Source organism: Vidua macroura, chromosome 19 (assembly GCF_024509145.1).
Source record: "Vidua macroura isolate BioBank_ID:100142 chromosome 19, ASM2450914v1, whole genome shotgun sequence".
NCBI classification, from domain to species: Eukaryota; Metazoa; Chordata; class Aves; order Passeriformes; family Viduidae; genus Vidua; species Vidua macroura.
Genome location: NC_071589.1, coordinates 2370273 through 2387392, shown reverse-complemented (window position 1 = coordinate 2387392; position 17120 = coordinate 2370273). Strand labels below are relative to the sequence as shown.

General features: G+C 48.3%; 1 protein-coding gene across 3 annotated transcripts in view; it reads right to left on the bottom strand.

Annotated features, from left to right (window-relative positions):
- GAS7 (growth arrest specific 7) overlaps window positions 1–17120 on the bottom strand; it is an 80472-nt gene that overhangs the window by 27255 nt on the left and 36097 nt on the right. For 2 of the 3 annotated variants that reach the window (XM_053994876.1, XM_053994878.1), the window contains exons 3-5: window positions 11802–11873; window positions 10210–10295; window positions 6831–6884 (exon numbers count right to left, since the gene is read on the bottom strand). In XM_053994876.1, the coding sequence (XP_053850851.1) occupies window positions 6831–6884; window positions 10210–10295; window positions 11802–11873 (212 nt within the window). The remainder of the gene's footprint in view (window positions 1–6830; window positions 6885–10209; window positions 10296–11801; window positions 11874–17120) is intronic. The other variant, XM_053994877.1, reaches the window with a different exon arrangement.

Here is a 17120-nt window from a genome sequence, read left to right as displayed (position 1 = left end):
ATGTTTTGCTTTCCAGCTCCCACCAGGCTCCAAACTGACCTGCAGGGCAGAGATCTGGGCTTTGCAGGCAGTGGCCATGCACTGGTGACCCTGCACCTCCAACAGGAGCCAGCCTCTCCAGCTAGAGCAAGAATGTCAGTCAGAGCCAGCACCTCCAACCAGAGCTGGCACCTCCAACCAGAGCTGGCACCTCCAATCAGTGCCAGCCTCCACTGGCCACAGGGTCCCAAGCACAGACAGCCCTGCAAACACCCTCCCTGTTCCCTCGTGATCCCCATCAGAAGAGTCATGCAGCAGGAGTTCCAGAATATCAGCTCAATTCAGAGCAGGATGGCCATGCTCTAACCAACTGCACCTCCCAGGTGTGTTCTGCAGCCTTTAACAGAGGTCTGGGCATCACAGAATAACAGAAACATAGAATATCTTGAGTTGGATCATTGCATCGTGGCACTGCACACCAGGACAGGGAGGTGATCTGCATTGGGGGGCACGGGAGTTGTGTCCTGCAGCTTAAAAAACTGCTAAGAGAAAGAGCATGGGAAATTCCCACTCCCTGCTAAAGGCAGTGCCTGTTCCACAAAAACAAAATCTGTGTCAGTTGGAAGCTGCTGATTAGAGATGCGACAGTGAGTCTCAATGTCCTGAAGCAATAACCAGAGTCACTGGAAATGCCAAGGCTGCACTGGTGACAGTGTCTCACTGCAGTGGACAGAACTCCAGGAATGCAGCAGGAAGTGGAACAGTGAGTGTGCAGATCAGCAGGTGATAAAAGCAGGGTTAATTCAAGTGTTTCTCAAAGTTTCAGGAATAAATTGAAATATTCTTCACTTCTCCAAAGACTGAATTGTCTGGAAATGATGCTGAATTGTCTGGAAAGAGTCATGAGGCCATTTGGGTCTCACTTTCAAAATGGAATTAGTGCCAGAATTAAAAATTCAAAAATGCAGAAGCTTTTACAATTTTAAAAACAAAGTATTATGATGAACAGAATTTAACAGAACTTACATCTTTTTACACTAAGTCCCACCAGGGGGCATGAAAATTTTCTAAACTCTAGAAATACTACTAAAAATTCCATATGACTACATAGGTAATCCTGTGATCTTTCTTTCCTTTCATTACTCCAGATTTCTTATACTTAAACAAGAGCTCTTGGATTGGTATTTCCTAGCATTTCTAAAACCTCTCAGGATTTCCCAGCAGGAGGGGAACACCAGGCTGGCACTGAGCAGCAGTGGCATGATGGCATGGCATTCCCCCCTCCCAATCCTCCCTCTGAAATGCTCCTTTTCTTCCTTCTAAAAGCAAAGAGAGCTGAAAAAAACAAAAACAAAAACAAAACAAAAAAACCAACTCTGCTTCACCAGCTTGGTCCCACTGATGAGCTGAGTGATGCTAAGGACAGCCAAAGCATCTCGTGGTGATGTCCCCACGTGTGACAGCACTGAACAGCTCCATCAATCCCCTGGCCAATGATACTCCCTCCATGCAAAGGAGCACTGCCCTCACTAATTTTGAGAGACCACACTCTTCTCACATCCCTGAGAGCTGTCTAGGCTCCGTGCAAGCTCCAAATCCAGACCTGTGGCAGTGTGGATATTTCAACAAAGCTGACTTACCAGCAAGGCCTAACAAAAGCTTGCAGAAGGTGACTATTATAGCTGTAATTGCCAGGAAGAAACAAAACTAATTAAAACACACCTCTCAGATAATGATGGAATCACAGAACAGGAAGAGAAAACAAGGTGTGATGACCTGCATTGCATTCCCACAAGCTCCACTGGGACAGCTGAGGTGATAATCAGCCTTGCCATGATATTAAGTTCTTATGCAGGCTCTTTGTCAAAATAATGGCTATTGTCAGTTTGAAACAAAGCAAAATTAATAACAAGGCACCATCAGGGCAAAACCCCAAGGAAGAGCTGAGCAAACCTGCCAGAGGACAGCAGCTTGTCTTTCCAGCTGCCACTGGCCAGGAATGGCACCAGAAAACCTGTCTGGGAGCCACTGGATTAAAGAGGACAGAAGGTTCAGAGTCAGAGAAGGAAAAACATGGTGACAAACAAAGCTTGGTGGAGGACACACACAGAGGGGATCAGAGAAGCAGCACAAATTGATGCATTTCTCTTGACAAGCTGTGTGCCAGACTCAATGGATTAAAATATTTTTGCCTGTGTACTGATCATGAGCAAATGCAATTATACTCTTAACAGCTGAATATTCCAGCTCCTATTTCCCACGAGTACATTGGCAATAATGACAAAATGAGCTGTTTACATTGTAGGTGACTCTTAATTATGTCTGAGACACAAAAGGGTGACAGAAGAGGAACAGACCCAGGGAGCCAGGTGAATGCACAGGATTTGCAGAGGAAAAACAAACTTTGTTGGGCTGGACGTGCACATTAATCTCCTGGATTTCAGAGTCTCTACAGGCTTTGAAGTAACTCACCAGTAAATGAGACATTGCCAAGCAACACGAATAAAACAAGAATAATTTGATCAAAGCTTAGATAATCAACTACATGTTTATTACATCAGGCACAACATAAATAAATGAGCAGAGAGCAGGAGAACTTACTGTGCCACACTCAAGTGACTAAAGCAGGGCAACATTTTTGCTTATCCCTTCAACTTAAAAATGCACATTATTTTTTTGATTTCTACCCATTCTCAGCACCTTAAACACAGAGGAGATGTGCCAGACTGCCTCACTTCAGTATCTCCTTTACAATTTTAGCTGAAACCCAGAAAGTACATCCAACATTGAGTTCATATGGCAAATGGAACTATTTGGGTAAAAAAAAGCCAAATGCAAAGGCTGGAGAAGATCTCAGAAAAGCTTGGGCAGCCTGAACTTGCCCCAGAGAGGGAAGCCCAGAAATGCCTGGGCAGCTCCAACACCATGAGTTTGCCCTGGGTTTTAGCTCTGGTTGGGTGATGCTGCAGCTATGGTACCACAGAAGGGAAGAACAGACAATTCAAGTCCTCACTGTTAACAAATCCATTGATTCCTTCCAATTCCAAAGGAAATATTCTGCCAAAAGTGTGGAGGAGCCCTCTTTACTTGGTCTGTCTGTAGAAAGGTTCAGAGACTATTCAGGCCCCTGAATAACCAGGGATTTTCTGACAGTATCTACCACAGTCAGCCCCAGGCAGAGGGGGGAACTGTGCTGAACATGCAGCCTCATGCTGTGCTCATCACAACCCTGTGTGTGTCACACTTATCAGACACAGAGCACAGCAGCAGGAAATCCCAAATTCCGGTGCACAGGCTGCCCATCTTCCCATTGCAGCACGTGTTCACTGACGTGTCCAGCACATGCAATCCAACCACCAGCTTTTCCTGGTCCTGCACTATCCTAACAAGAGAATTTTTAAGAAAGAAACCCACGCTCAGAAATACCTTATAATCAGGCAGCTTTCCTGCTCTTCCAAGTAAGACACAGCTCTGTTCCTCAGGTGATATCCCCCTGTACATTCTCCATTTAACACTCCCTCACCTACTGTAAGTATCTCCAGCATCCACAGACAACTCATGGCCAGAGGCTTCAGGAATCAGCCAGCAATCCACCCAGCCTTAAAACAGCAAGTGCACCCTGAAATTAATTGTAAAACCAGCACAGACCACACACCTGCAGTTTCATAACAGCCTCTGATATACCCAGCTGGAGTTTCTCTTCCAAAGAAGATGGAAGACCAAGAGAGTAACATTCACTGACCAAAGAGAAAACGCCAGATTATTCTTGTTGCTTGCACACAGATGGGAAATACTCCAGCTCCACCTGCCCTCAGGGTTTCCAGAAGCTGTGCTACTAAATGCCACTTGGATGCAGAGGAGGCAGATGCATCCTGAGGAAGATGCTCCCACTCCTCTGCTGAAGGCGATGACGCAGCAACAGCTTGGCTGGACATCACCTGATGTCTGCAGCTTGTGTGCCACAGGATTTTGGTTTGAAGGGAGGTTTCCTGCACCAAAAGCCTTGAAGTAAATCGCAGAATTCCCCTCTGCAAGAAGAGGTTCTGCCTGAGCACAGCTACAGACCAAGGAAAAGCATCTGACAGCAAGCTAAGCACATGCCCTGCAGCTCTGCTAGCCAGAACATCTCCACGTCAGCTTGAGTGGCACTGAGCACACAGAACCTCCTAGGAGACAGTGAAAACACACTGTTTTACAGTTTACACTCCTTATGAGATTTATTTTTCACAATGCTGCCTTGATGGAGGCAATGGCTTGGAGCAAACAGCTGTTAAAATTAGCTTATTTTCGTCTATCTGATTCATCCTACTTGAAAGCTTTGGGCTTCTGCTGGAGAAACGCACCCCCAGTGACCCTGACATAACACACAGTTTGCTCTGCAGATGTTACCTGATGGCACATGGGCCAGCAAATATGGAAAACCACCCTCAGAGAGCAGCCTGAGCCCTCAGCCCTGTAAGCAGCAGGGATTGCAGGGAAACCAGCACTCCTGCTCTTGTGCTCATGCAGCCCAGTGCACCCCACCCTGCGTGGCCACGTCTAGTCCCTCTGGACACGATGTTCAGCCCATGATTTACCTCAACCCCCCAGTGTGAGCAGGCAGGGGCTGCATTCAAGGGTTGGGACACGTCTCCTGTCCCAGCCATGCAGCCCTGGAACAGCTGATTCTCCCAGACATCTGCAAAAATGTCTGAACATACAGATTTATACTGGCTTCAAAGAACACCACACTCTCAATAAACCAATTACCAGTACTAACATTGGCAACAACCAATTTTTATAACTAAAATCACTGCTTGAAGTGTTTTTTTTTCAAAAACTGTTGAAGGTTTCTCCCTCCTGCCCTAGAACGCTCTACCTGCATGGCAGTGGCTGACTCACATCTCAGTCAGAGGCACTTCTGTGTGCTTCTTTTGAACCCTGGTCTCTGTCACCAGCAGTCCAGCTTTCCAATGAATAAATCTGCAGGCTGCACGTGACAATGCAGACAATTTCATCCTCACAGTAACAATAACAAGGATGTATAATATTAAATTACTCCTTTTGTTCTCAGGGACTTGATACCCTGCCAATACTTGCAGCTGCAAGAATTGCCTCTCCTTTATTGCTGAAAATTAATTTATCTGTTCATTTCTTCTGATTTCCATTTAAATAAAACTTTCTATCACTAGCCACTTTCATTCATCTATTCTGATTTCCTTTCTGGTTTTAATCACCTGTCCTGCACTGAAGAGCCCATAAGTGCTAATTGTGTTCCAGATGAGGTCACCAAGCACACAAAAGTTATTAATGTCTGTAAACTGAGATAGATCATAAAACTGAGAACATTTCCATTCATAACACAGAATCATAGGATGGCTTAGCTTGGAAGGAACATTAAAGTCCATCTTGTTCCATCCCCCTGCCATGGGCAGGGACATCTTCCACTATCCCAAATTGCTCCAAGCCCCATCCAGCCTGGCCTTGGACACTTCCAGGGATCCAGGGACAGCCACAGCTTCTCTGGACAGTCTGTACCAGGGCCTCCCCACCCTCACAGGGAACAATTCCTTCCTACTAGCTAATCTAAATCTTCTTTCTTTCAATTTTAAACCACTGTTCCCTGTCCTGTCACTATGTTCTTGTAAACATGTTCTTGTAAAAAGTCTCATCATTGAGCCAGTTACACTTAATTATAAAGACTAAAAGTAAATGTAAGATTAACTTCACACTGAAATATAAAACCTTTGCCTATACTTTCCACCAGAAATCTTTACTTGGACACTCTGCACAAGAAACCTTCTTGACACCTCAAATACAGATTGGGAAAAAAAAAGATCTTGCTCTGTCTGTCTTCCTCTAACTCTTCAGTAGTTCTCCCAGTACAGATGCTGTTGTGGAGGGGGGATGATCAGGTGAGGAAGTTTTTTCAGGACACCTGGATCACAGTCCCAGGCACCTCTTAAGGCACAGCGTTCCCTCCTGCTCCTCCTGGAACCACCATCATGCCACGGAAAACCGCGCCGGGACTCCAGCGCAGGGCAGAGATCCCAAACCCTCCGTGGGCTTAGCGGCGTTTGAACACCAAAACGCCGCGGGGGCAGCATGCTCCGGGCACGGGGTGCCCAGCACGGAATCCCCGTGGTTCCCCAGCCCCGGTGCTTAGCACGGAATCCCCGCGGTTCCCCAGCCCCGGTGCTTAGCACGGAATCCCCGTGGTTCCCCAGCCCCGGTGTCCGGTGCTTAGCACGGAATCCCCGCGGTTCCCCAGCTCCATTGCCCGGTGCCCATCACGGAATCCCCGCGGTTCCCCAGCCCCGGTGCTTAGCACGGAATCCCCGCGGTCCAGCCTCACTGCTCAGCACAGAACTCCTGCGATCCCCCAGTCCCGGTGCCCATCACGGAATCCCCGCGGTTCCCTAGCCCCGGTGCCCAGCACGGAATCCCGCAGTTCCCCAGCCCCGGTGCCCATCACGGAATCCCCACGGTCCCTAGCCCCGGTGCCCATCACGGAATCCCGCAGTTCCCCATCCCCGGTGCCTGGAACCTCCGCAGTTCTCCATCCCCGGTGCCCATCACGGAACCCCCGCGGTCCCCAGCCCCATTGCCCGGTGCCCATCACGGAATCCCGCAGTTCCCCATCCCCGGTGCCCATCACGGAATCCCGCAGCTCCCCGGTGCCCATGACGGAACCCCCGCGGTCCCCAGCCCCGGTGCCCATCACGGAATCCCGCAGTTCCCCATCCCCGGTGCCCATGACGGAACCCCCGCGGTCCCCAGCCCCGGTGCCCATCACGGAATCCCGCAGTTCCCCATCCCCGGTGCCCATGACGGAACCCCCGCGGTGCCCAGCCCCGGTGCCCCGCTCTCACCGTCAGGCTGCTCTCCTTGCTCTGCCGCCGCGGCGCCGCCGGGGAGCCCGGGCTCTGCGGAGGGAAGCGGAGCGCATCATCGCGGCCGCTCTCGGAGCCCAGCATGGCTGCGCGGGGCGGGGAGAGGCGGGTCCCATGGCACGGCTCGGCTCGGCTCGGGAGGCAGGGATGGAGGGAGGGGGAGCTGCGGGAGGCCCCGGCTCGCTGCTCCGCCTCTCTCGCCTCCGCCGCACCGAGCGCGGCGCCGGGGCTCGCTGCGCCGTGGGACGGTGGCACCCGCTGGCGGGGTGGGAAGAGTGCCCTGCCCCGCCGTGGGATGGTGGCGTCACACCCCCCTGAGGACCGGGACAGGAGTCTGGATGTCCCGTGGGGTGGCACTTTGCTCTGCTGGGTACGAGAACGGGGACGGTGACATCCACTGCTGGGGACGCCGGTGGTGGCAGCGTCCTGCCATCAGGCAGGTCCTACCTTTCTGTGGCATGGTGGCATCATATCCCCCTGGGGACAGGGACACAAAGGTGCCCCAGAGTCCCCCCAGGGGGGCAGTGCCCCCTGTCCCTGTCGCAGGGTCCCTGGTGGGGCTCAGATGCTGTGACTGCTCTGCAGCACGTGAATCGCTCCTGGCATCATTTAGGTCTCCCGCCCCAAATCCCACTGCTCGGGCACCCGGTGCTCGTCCTGGGACTCGACACCCAGCAGCAGCAAAGTGCCAGCACCACACACGTGCAGTTCCATGGCTGTTCTGCTGTCCCCTTGGTGGCAGTTGTGACAACTTGAACGGGCAGCATTAAGCTGCTCTCTAGGAAGCCATAAACAAGGTCTGGCCGAGTGCCCAGCACAGCATAGCTCCGCGTTGTTCTCAGTTGTGGCTTTTCCCCCCACCCCCTGACCTGTTTCCAAGAAATGTGGCTGAGCTTGCTGGAGGGATCTTGCCAGCATTTGTTTGCATGGTGGCTGCTGCCCAGGTCCAAGAAAGCATCCTGGCCAAAGCCTAGGAGCTGCTCCGCAGTGGGAGACAGCCCGTGCCAGGAACAGACAAGGAAGCAGTCAAAGCAGAGCAGCTTAGGATGGCCCAAGACACACAAGAAGAGAGAGAGACAGGCCAAAAAGACTTTGAGGGTATGCAGAACAGCTTCTTGCAACCACGGGTTTATGGTCAGATGCTTTCCTTACTAAGGACTCTTCTGCAAAAGCTGCCACAGCCCCCAGGAAAAGCAGCTTCCCAAGCGGGCGTAGACACAAGCTGTTCTGAGAATTAATGCCACCAGCAGCCAGTTAAGGATTCAGAACTAATTCAAAGCAGGTTCAAAGCAGGGATGAAGCCAGGAGTTGTTTGGAAAAACCTGTAACAAAGGAGTAGTGGAAAGAAAGTACCACAGAGGTGATGAAGGGACTGAGAAAAGTCATGAAAGGGATTTCTGACAGGCTGATGGTTGAGTCAGCTGAGCAAAGCACTGCAAGGCATTGAAAGGCTGAGAGAGCCTGGAGAAGAGAAGGCTCCAGGAAGACCTCAGTGGAAACTTTCAGTACCTGAAGTCAGCCTACAAAAAGCTGGAGAGAGATTTTGGACAAAGTCCTGGAGTGATAGAAAAAGGGGGAACGGCTTCCCACTGACAGAGGGCAGGGTTAGATGGGATAGTAGAAGAAATTGTTCCCTGTGAGATTGGTGAGGCCCTGGCACAGTGTGCCCAGAGAAGCTGTGGCTGCCCCTGGATCCCTGGAAGTGTCCAAGGCCAAGCTGGATGGGGCTTGGAGCAACCTGGGACAGTGGAAGATGTCCCTGCCCTGCAGGGGTGGCACTGGGTGGGCTTTAGAGTCTCTTCCAGCTGAAACCATTCTGGGACTTTATGACTCCTCATGTATCTCAGATGTGAATTTCAGTAAAAAAGGTGTCTGTGAATTTGAGTAAGACTCAGCACTGTAAAAACAGAACGTGGCAAATGTTGCTACAAAGGAAATTCTGCAAAAGTTAGTTAATCTATGTTCCAAGCCGACTACAAAAACATGGGAGTCAGATACCTTGAGAATTTTTTTTTTTTTTTTTTGGCACAAAGATTCACAAGGGACTTTTTGAAAGAAGTCACAGCCTACAAGTTTATTTGGGTTCTCTGAGGGAGTCACAGAAGATGTGTGGACAGGGATGTCTGGTAATGTACTACATAAAATTCTAAAATGCTTTTGACCTAGTTTAGGTGCTCACTGTCTCCAGCCCAGACAAATTGCTCAGAGAAACAGCAGCACAGGGAGTTAGTACAAGATGTTTGATGTGGAAGAAACAGGGAATCCAAAGAGCTGGACTGTATCATGAGAAACGCCATGAATCTAAACCAGGAATACTGACCTAGGTGAAAGGCTGAAGGGAGCTACTTAAAGAGGCAGCATATGAGAAAGAGGGTCAAGGCAAAGTGGGACAGTTGTCAGACAGCACAAAACTTAGACCAAGAAACAGAGAATGTCAGAGACACTGAGAGCACCAGACAGGCCAGGTCCACACGGCAGCAGCACACCAATCAAACACACATTTCCCCAGGGATGTTTAGCACTGCAAAAGGACTCACCACTTTCATACAGAAAGGAAAGAGAAAACTCAGGTCTGGGACCACTGGGGGAAACGCCAGAGGGTGGGGAAGCACAACTGGAGTGTGATGCACCAGCTGTGGCAGTCACGTGGTCATATGGTGATGTTTTGGCAGGGAGCAAAGAGTTTCATGGGAGGAGCTGGAAGAGGGCCCTGTGCTGCATCTGCAGACCAGTGGGGAAGAATTTCCCAGGGATATGACGTGTTGCAGGCAAAAGTGCAGAGATATTTATTGGAAATTTGGACAAAGGCAGGGGAGGCCAGCTGTCCGCAGGTCAGCATCCTGTAGGTTAACTCGGGGTGATGTGCTGGGTGAGGCACTGAGGAGGGGCTGTGAAAGGACAGGCCAGAGTGGATGAAGTCATTGAGAAAAAAGCTTTGGATGAATTCTTTGTGAATACTGTCTTTGGGTGGGAAAGCTGGAGCTGCAGGGGAATACAATGAGATACAGACATGGGCGGATGTGCAAGTGTAAAGAGAAGACTGTGCTGGACACAGGCCCAGGGTTCAGGCTGGAGTGACAGGAAAATTCATAGGGTTGTTAATAGTGACTGAAGTGGCTTGGTGGATTTTTCAGAAAGAAGTGACAGGACAAAAAAATCCAAAGGATCTTGGTTTTTTTCACTGTTTTACCAGCTGGACACAAAGACTAACTATGCTACATGCAACAAATCTGTCTGATCTGAGTTTCTAAAAGAAAATGACCTCTTGACTTCTTGCTCTGGGTGGATTCCTAAACTACTTAAGTAGAAACCCATTTATTCTTGGATCCTGCAGTTTGGCTTTTTCCCAAAAACTTACCTGGGGGTCCCCACTGGGTTTTCGGAGGCTCATGTGACCTGAGTCGAGCTGGTGTCCTGGGGACCCAGAGATGTAGTAACCATTCACTGTAAGAACAGATGCAGAGTTAGCAGGCTTGCTGATGATAGCCAATGCAAAACTGCACAAATTTAAAAGCTAATCCCATAACTGAATATGCAGATCTAGATCAGTGTTTTAAGGCTTAGTTGTACTTCCCATTACCCTACTGTGATTTGATGGGTAATAGATTAAACATTTTCCTGACTGGAGTCTGTTTTGCCCGTGACCATAATGTGTGATGTCTCCCTGCCCTTATCCCAACCCTTTTGTTGTAGTTTTCACCTGAGGAGGAGAGAGACCGAGTGGCTTGCTGGGCACCTGGCATTAAAAATACTGGTCCAAGGGAGTTGAGTTTTCATGTTAAGAAGGCAAGCCTTGCAAGATGCATATAGTTCCTGCATGGAACTATAAATTGCCCTTTTTTTTTTTATTTTTCATATACTGAGCAAAGAATAATGGTCAAGGTAGTGTTGAAACAAGATACTCAACTACATTGTAAATCCTTTGGTCACAATAAAATGCACAATCTTCACACAGATTACCCACCCAGTTCTGCCAATAAAGAGGGACATCTGTTCAAAAATTTCTAAGGAAAACATCCTCTAACCTGCTTTATTTAAAGTCAGCTGGCAGCAATGGCCTTCACATTTAACACTTTTTATTCTAGAGTAATTTTTGCTTTGCTTTGTCATTCTGCAGCACCCAAGAGCTTTTCAGTACAGTTACACATCTGACTCTGTTACTTGCTTCCCTGCAACCTCAAGTCAAGACAGAGATGATCTATATGGTCACCCCTGTAGCCATCACACACTAAAACTCTTTGCTGTGCAGATGTTCTGTGTGGAAGAGCATCAGCCAGCCCACACGTGTCTGCAGCTCTTTGATTTCCCTGCCCTGTCACAAAGCAGAACTGAGGAAGTGCTTGTTGGGCCCCTCTTTGCCTCTGTGCACCCAGAAGGAGCCACCCCAGCTCCTGAGTGGAGACTTCAGACACCCACAGAAGATGGAGTGGCAGGAAAACAATAGTCCAGAAGACGTGTCAGGAGGGAAAGCCCCACCATGTTTGCTCTGCTACACTCTCATGACCATGTAGCCTGGAGAAGAGAAGGGTCTGGGGAGACATGAGAGTCTGATAGGGGTCCAGGAGAGATGGAAAGGGACATTAGGCAAGAGTTGGAGTGACAGGACAAGGGGCAATGCTGTGGGAGGATAGACTGAGATCAGAGATTAAGAGAAAATCTGTGAGGGAAGGCAGGCCCTGGCTCAGGGTGCTCAGAGAAGCTGTGGCTGCCCCTGGATCCCTGGCAGTGTCCAAGGCCAGGCTGGACAGGGCTGGGAGCAGCCTGGGGCAGTGGGAGGTGTCCCTGCCCATGGCAGGTGGAACAAGATGATCTTTAAGATCCCCTCCAACCTGAACCATTCCATGATTCTGTATGTCCATCAAGTCGCTCTCCCGCTATACCACAGCACTTTGCTTTGCTTTGCTGAATGACAGAGAAGCAGATTCACCCCAGCACAGCATCAAACAGTACCTGCAGAACTCTTCTGTGCCACAGGGCTCTTGGGAGTGCCAGGCACGCTGCTCGGCCGCTCCCACGTCGTTTCTGTTGAAGGGAAACGCCAGTGTCAGGGTGATGGAGGCTTTTGCACACATGCCACAGTTATGACTATTACACATAAACCAGTGGGTCTGACCCTCACTGTCCTCTCAACCAGGTTCTCACCCCGTGAGGAAGATGCCTGCACCTTCCTGCACCTCCCCTCATCTCTTCCTGCCACAGCTGCCAGCTGGGATGGGTGGAGACAGAGCAGACTGGAAGCTGAATCACTGGTTCTTCCAGGTCACTGCCTGGGAACACTCACCTGGCCTGCACTGACTGCCCTTCCAGGTGCACTGAAGTCCAGCCCAGCGTGGGCACTGCCTGCAGCACACTGTGGGCATTGCCACGTGCCAGCTGTGGTCCTCAGCCTGGGGACAGAGTGCCTCCGCCCCTGCTCTCTCCAAGAAAGGCAGCTGTGAGTGACTCACAGATGTGGTTTCAGTCACATTTACACAAGCCTTAGCACTTTTTTTCTGCCTAAAAAATACTTCCCTGGAAAATTCCCTTTTTTCCACTCAGGTCACTTAGCAGGTGGAATATGCAAATGTTTGTCACACCAGTTGTGACACTCCAAAGACTGCTGCTCCTTTCCCCCCTCAGTTTCCTCTGTAATTTAACCATTCTGCTCATTTTCTCAGCAAATGGAAAATTGTTTTTGACCACATGCTGAAGAAAGAAGATTTAAGTGCAAAACTTTTTAGAAGTTGTGAACAGAAGACGGGGGGGTGGGGGTGAGAGCAGCAACTTCCACAGAAGTCCAACTAGAAAGCCCAAGGAACCATTCCTTTTGAATGCACAGGTCAGTTCCAAATCAACTAAACAACACTGACTGCCACATGGTATCAATAAGAAAATTAGCAAGTCACTGTAATCAAGTCTGAGGACCACTTTGGCTGCTTCACTTGAAACAGCTGTTTCCCAAATCTCAATCAGCAACCATCTAATTCTGCCCAAGCCTGAAATCCTGCACCTGTGTCACCATTCTGGATGACCATGGTAAAGCAGTGATGGAGGAGAGCCCTTGTGGATTAACAGTTTAGGGTTGGCAGTGAGCACCTCCCTCAGGGCACAAAAGGCCTCCTGTCCTGGGTCAGTGCTTATTTGAGCATCAAGCAGGATGTTAACATGCTTCAAGAACCATAAAAAGCCTATTTTTATATATAGATTCCTGCACATATGTATATACATAGATGTATCTACATGCATGTAGATGTCTATGGGTATATATATGCAGAGAGATGTCCTCAAGGGTTGTGTTAGATTCCTTATTTCAGAAAGAACTCAGGATTATAGATCCCAAATGGAAGCAGGTGTCACACCTGTAATGTTCCTGAGACACATGCCCTGCCCCTCTCCATCCTTCCCCTCTCACCCCCTGCCCAACCCACAGCATGCTTTTGCCTGCAAAAAAAAAAAAAATACTTTGAGCTTTTTATTCCATTACAAGTGCAAAACCCAAACTAGAAGCTCTGCTGGGCCACGGGGGAATATTTAAATTTTAGCCTGTTTTTGTGAAATGGGTAGTAAGTAAATAAATTCCATGCTAGGTCAATACAGAAGCACTGAGAAGTGTCTTAACTAAACAGAAGCAAAATCAAATGTAAAGAGTCGTCTTCTATGAGTCAACTTGTCTTGGCTTACAGTCCACAAGTGCATGGTTAAATAAAGACAAATTCTAATTTACCTTTACTGTGTGTCTTGAATATTTTAAATTGTTAATTAATAATAATAATAATAATAATAATAATAATAATAATAATAATAATAATAATAATGTGAGTTGAGATCTGTGGGAAGGGACTGTGATGCCCACTGATGCTGAGCCCCAGTGCAGTCAGTGAAGTATTGGTTTTTTTGCCAGCACTGACTTTGATGTTAGCAGTAAAGCAAGCTACCTTCATATTTGGCTTGGGGGTTTCACACAAGCATATCTGTCTCCAGATTTTTGAGACCCTGCAGAGGAATGCACCTAAAAACCTACCAAATATATATGAAATGTAATTAATTGGTTAAAGAGACGTGGCTCAGTTAGCCAGAGCATGGTGCTAATAAATGAAGGTTGTGGGTTTGGTCCCTGCATGGGCCATTCACCCAAGAGCTGGACTCCAGCATCCTTGTGGGCCCCTTCCAACTCAGAATGTTCTGTGATTCTGTGAAAATCACCAGCTGCTTCTTCTAACTGCTCTCTGCTTTGCCTGCTGGCTCTTGTGGAGCTGCTGTGCAGTGCCTCATTCTTCCCCTCTGCCACACAGAGGACCCAGACACATAACTTGAGGGCAGAAAATTCACACATGAAAGAGCAGTGCCCAGTGGTTAGCAGATTTGTGAATCCAATCCAAAACACTCAGTCTCTTGACAAATTTTCCAAAATAAAATGACTTTGGAGTTAAGCACATTGAAAAATAAAGAAAAAAGCCCAATGCTATAAAATGCATTAAATAGAAAAAACATCTTTAATTAGATAGGAAATGAACAAAAGTCTTTTAACTCCATTTATTTTGAGCATTAGGAGGAAAAAAAAAGCCCTTCTGTGCAGGGATTATTCTGGCAGCTCCAGTAGGGACAGGAACTAATCTGGATCAGGATTGCACTGCTGGAATGCCATCTACTGGAAGCAACTACGTTTACCAAGGTAAAAGTGTGACATTACAAATTTCTCTGCAGCTTAGTCATGATTAGAAGTGAGAGTGGGGATTAGAAGTGAGTGGGGGGATGACTTTTTTTACAAAGAGAAGGCTTGTTGAGAGATAATGCACTGTCTGATCCAGCAAAGGCAGAGTCTTGTCTGGGAGTACCACATGGAGCCTTCACGCCTGGTGCTTGGAAAATCAGAAGGCTACTTGTAACCCTGTGGTAAAACAGTGGTCATGGCTTTTAGGAACAGATTCCACACTGGCCCAGATTTTACATCCCACACAGTTTTCCCTAGAGGCTGTTCCAGTCAAGCTAAAGCCTTGTACTCTGGGTGCAATCTAGCACTGGCAGACCAACACCAACAAGTTCTGTCCTCCCTTATCAGCCACGTGTTAATTAGACATTTAGGCAGTGTGGGGAAGGAATAACCAGCAGTTTCCTTGAGAGAGATGACCTAGCAGACAAATGCAGACAATTCTTGACTCTGAAGAAGGGCTGTGAACAAAAAGAAGCACTGCAGCCCTGGGAGACACCCAAGGCCAGGGCTAGGAGCCATTTGGTCCAGTGGAACATGTCCCCTGCAGGGAGCTGGCACAAAGTCCCTTCCAACCCAAACCATTCCGTGGTTCTGTGGAATTCTGTTAGTGAACAGCGAGGCAGGAGAAAACCACTTGTTAAAACTGAAATGACGTAGTAAAAGGAAAAACAGTTACAAGATCCAAGCTCTACTGCCCAACGGAACCAGAGAGGGTTTTCACAGAAGTGGTGAAACATTTCCTACCAGAGGAAAAGTGGAAACCTGTGGTGTTTGGGGGAAGCAAGTTCACTTCTGTTTGGCAGAATGAGAAATGACATGATGTGTCAGAGAACTACACACCCTGGGACGTTGTGTTAGTCAAGAAACACAGCTTCTGAGAATATCCTGAAGCAGACAATTTTTGTGATCACACTGAAGAATGAATTGTTGGTCCCTCTTCCATGAATTCAGTAGCTCTCTAAGGTGAAAGGAGCTGCTTTCCAGTTTGAACATACATCATCAGCCAAACGTCAGGGCTTTATGTACCAGCAATCCCTCACGACTGTGCTCATATTCCTTTCATTTTAGTACCTCAGCATGGTGTCATGTGTAGTTCTATTTTTGGAGCTAAATGCTCCATAGTTTCATTGTCTAAACTATGAGAATGAGGCAGATCAAGCCAGTGGACCTCTGGGTCTGCTTACTGTGCAGAAACCTCTCCTGGTCTTAAGGATCTGTAGCACCTGCCCTTTGTCACACAGCTACTGGTGCTAACTCACATATTTATAAATAGGTTTGGAGTTTATTTTGGCTTTAACTGCAATAAATCTGTGATGCTGAGCAGCTCCAAACCCAGTTTCTGCCCTGAATAACCTGAAGCTGTGCAGATTGCACAGGCCAAGGATGAAGGTGCACAGACAGGGATGAAGAACAGCAACAGAACATCTCCCCCCTCAATGCCACAAGAAGAAACCCCAAAAACTTCTCCCAAAGTGGTCCTGAGAAAAAGCAGAACTGGAAGTCACATCTGCAGAAGGGTAGGACAGACCCACACAGTTTTAACTCCTCCTTTTTGGATTCACTTTAGCCAATGGCAGGCAGGAAACACCTTGCAGACAGTCTGCAAACCCTCCATAACTTTTCTGTGCTTCTCCACTGCATCTCCATAGACTCTCAGCAAGGTTTGTGGCCTGTCCATGGCTCCCCAAAGGGTAAAGATGGGTTGGCCCTGTGACTCAGAGGGAGGGCAATCAGCCCTGCTTTGGAAACAGGTTCCAAAGGTTTTCTTTAACAGCCCAAACCTCCCATCTGCCTGGAGCACCGTGCTCTGAGCATCGCCTCACCAGCCAGGAGCAGAAAACTGTCAGGAGTGTCACACCTCATGCTCCCTTTCTGGCTAAAATCTTCCCCCATTTGTGAGGAATTGGCAAAGTTTTTAAAGCATTTAATTTCTTGATACTGTGTGTGGTAGAAAGAAGCCCAAAGGAATGGTCAAGGGAGTGTGAGGGTTTGGGCACACAAGGAGGGCACTTCAGTCACAATGCCCTGAGACTGGTGTGAACCCTCCAGAACTTCTGAAGTAGAAGGAGTGTGTGAATGAGAGTGCAATGAAAATATTTTCCCTTCTGTTCCACAGAGGATGTGCAGCACAAGATTGTTTCACTGGAACGAGGAGGTCTCACCTCTGCATCAGTTCACAGAAGTGACTCAGAGCAGCCCTGATCTCCTGCAGACCAAAGGCTGTGGACTCTCTTTATTCAACACAGAAGCTTCTTCATCTTTGTGCTCCCACATTTTGGTCCACTGAGCCCTGCAGTACTGAATCCTGCATGGGTCACCTGTACCAGTGTCAGCTCAAAATGCCCAAACCACCAGCCCATGCATGAGCCTCTGAACTGTGACCTGGTGACCTCACACTCCTCCATGGGCCTCCCAGGACTGTGGCTTTTACTTCCCTCCTTATACCTAATAAAAAGAGACAAAAAAAAGCAGATAGAACTGACCAATGCAAATCTCTCTGCACCTGCATCAAACATGAGAGTCAAGCACACAAGTGCACAGGCAGCAAATGAACTTGGTCAGCAGAAGCTGAGGTGTAG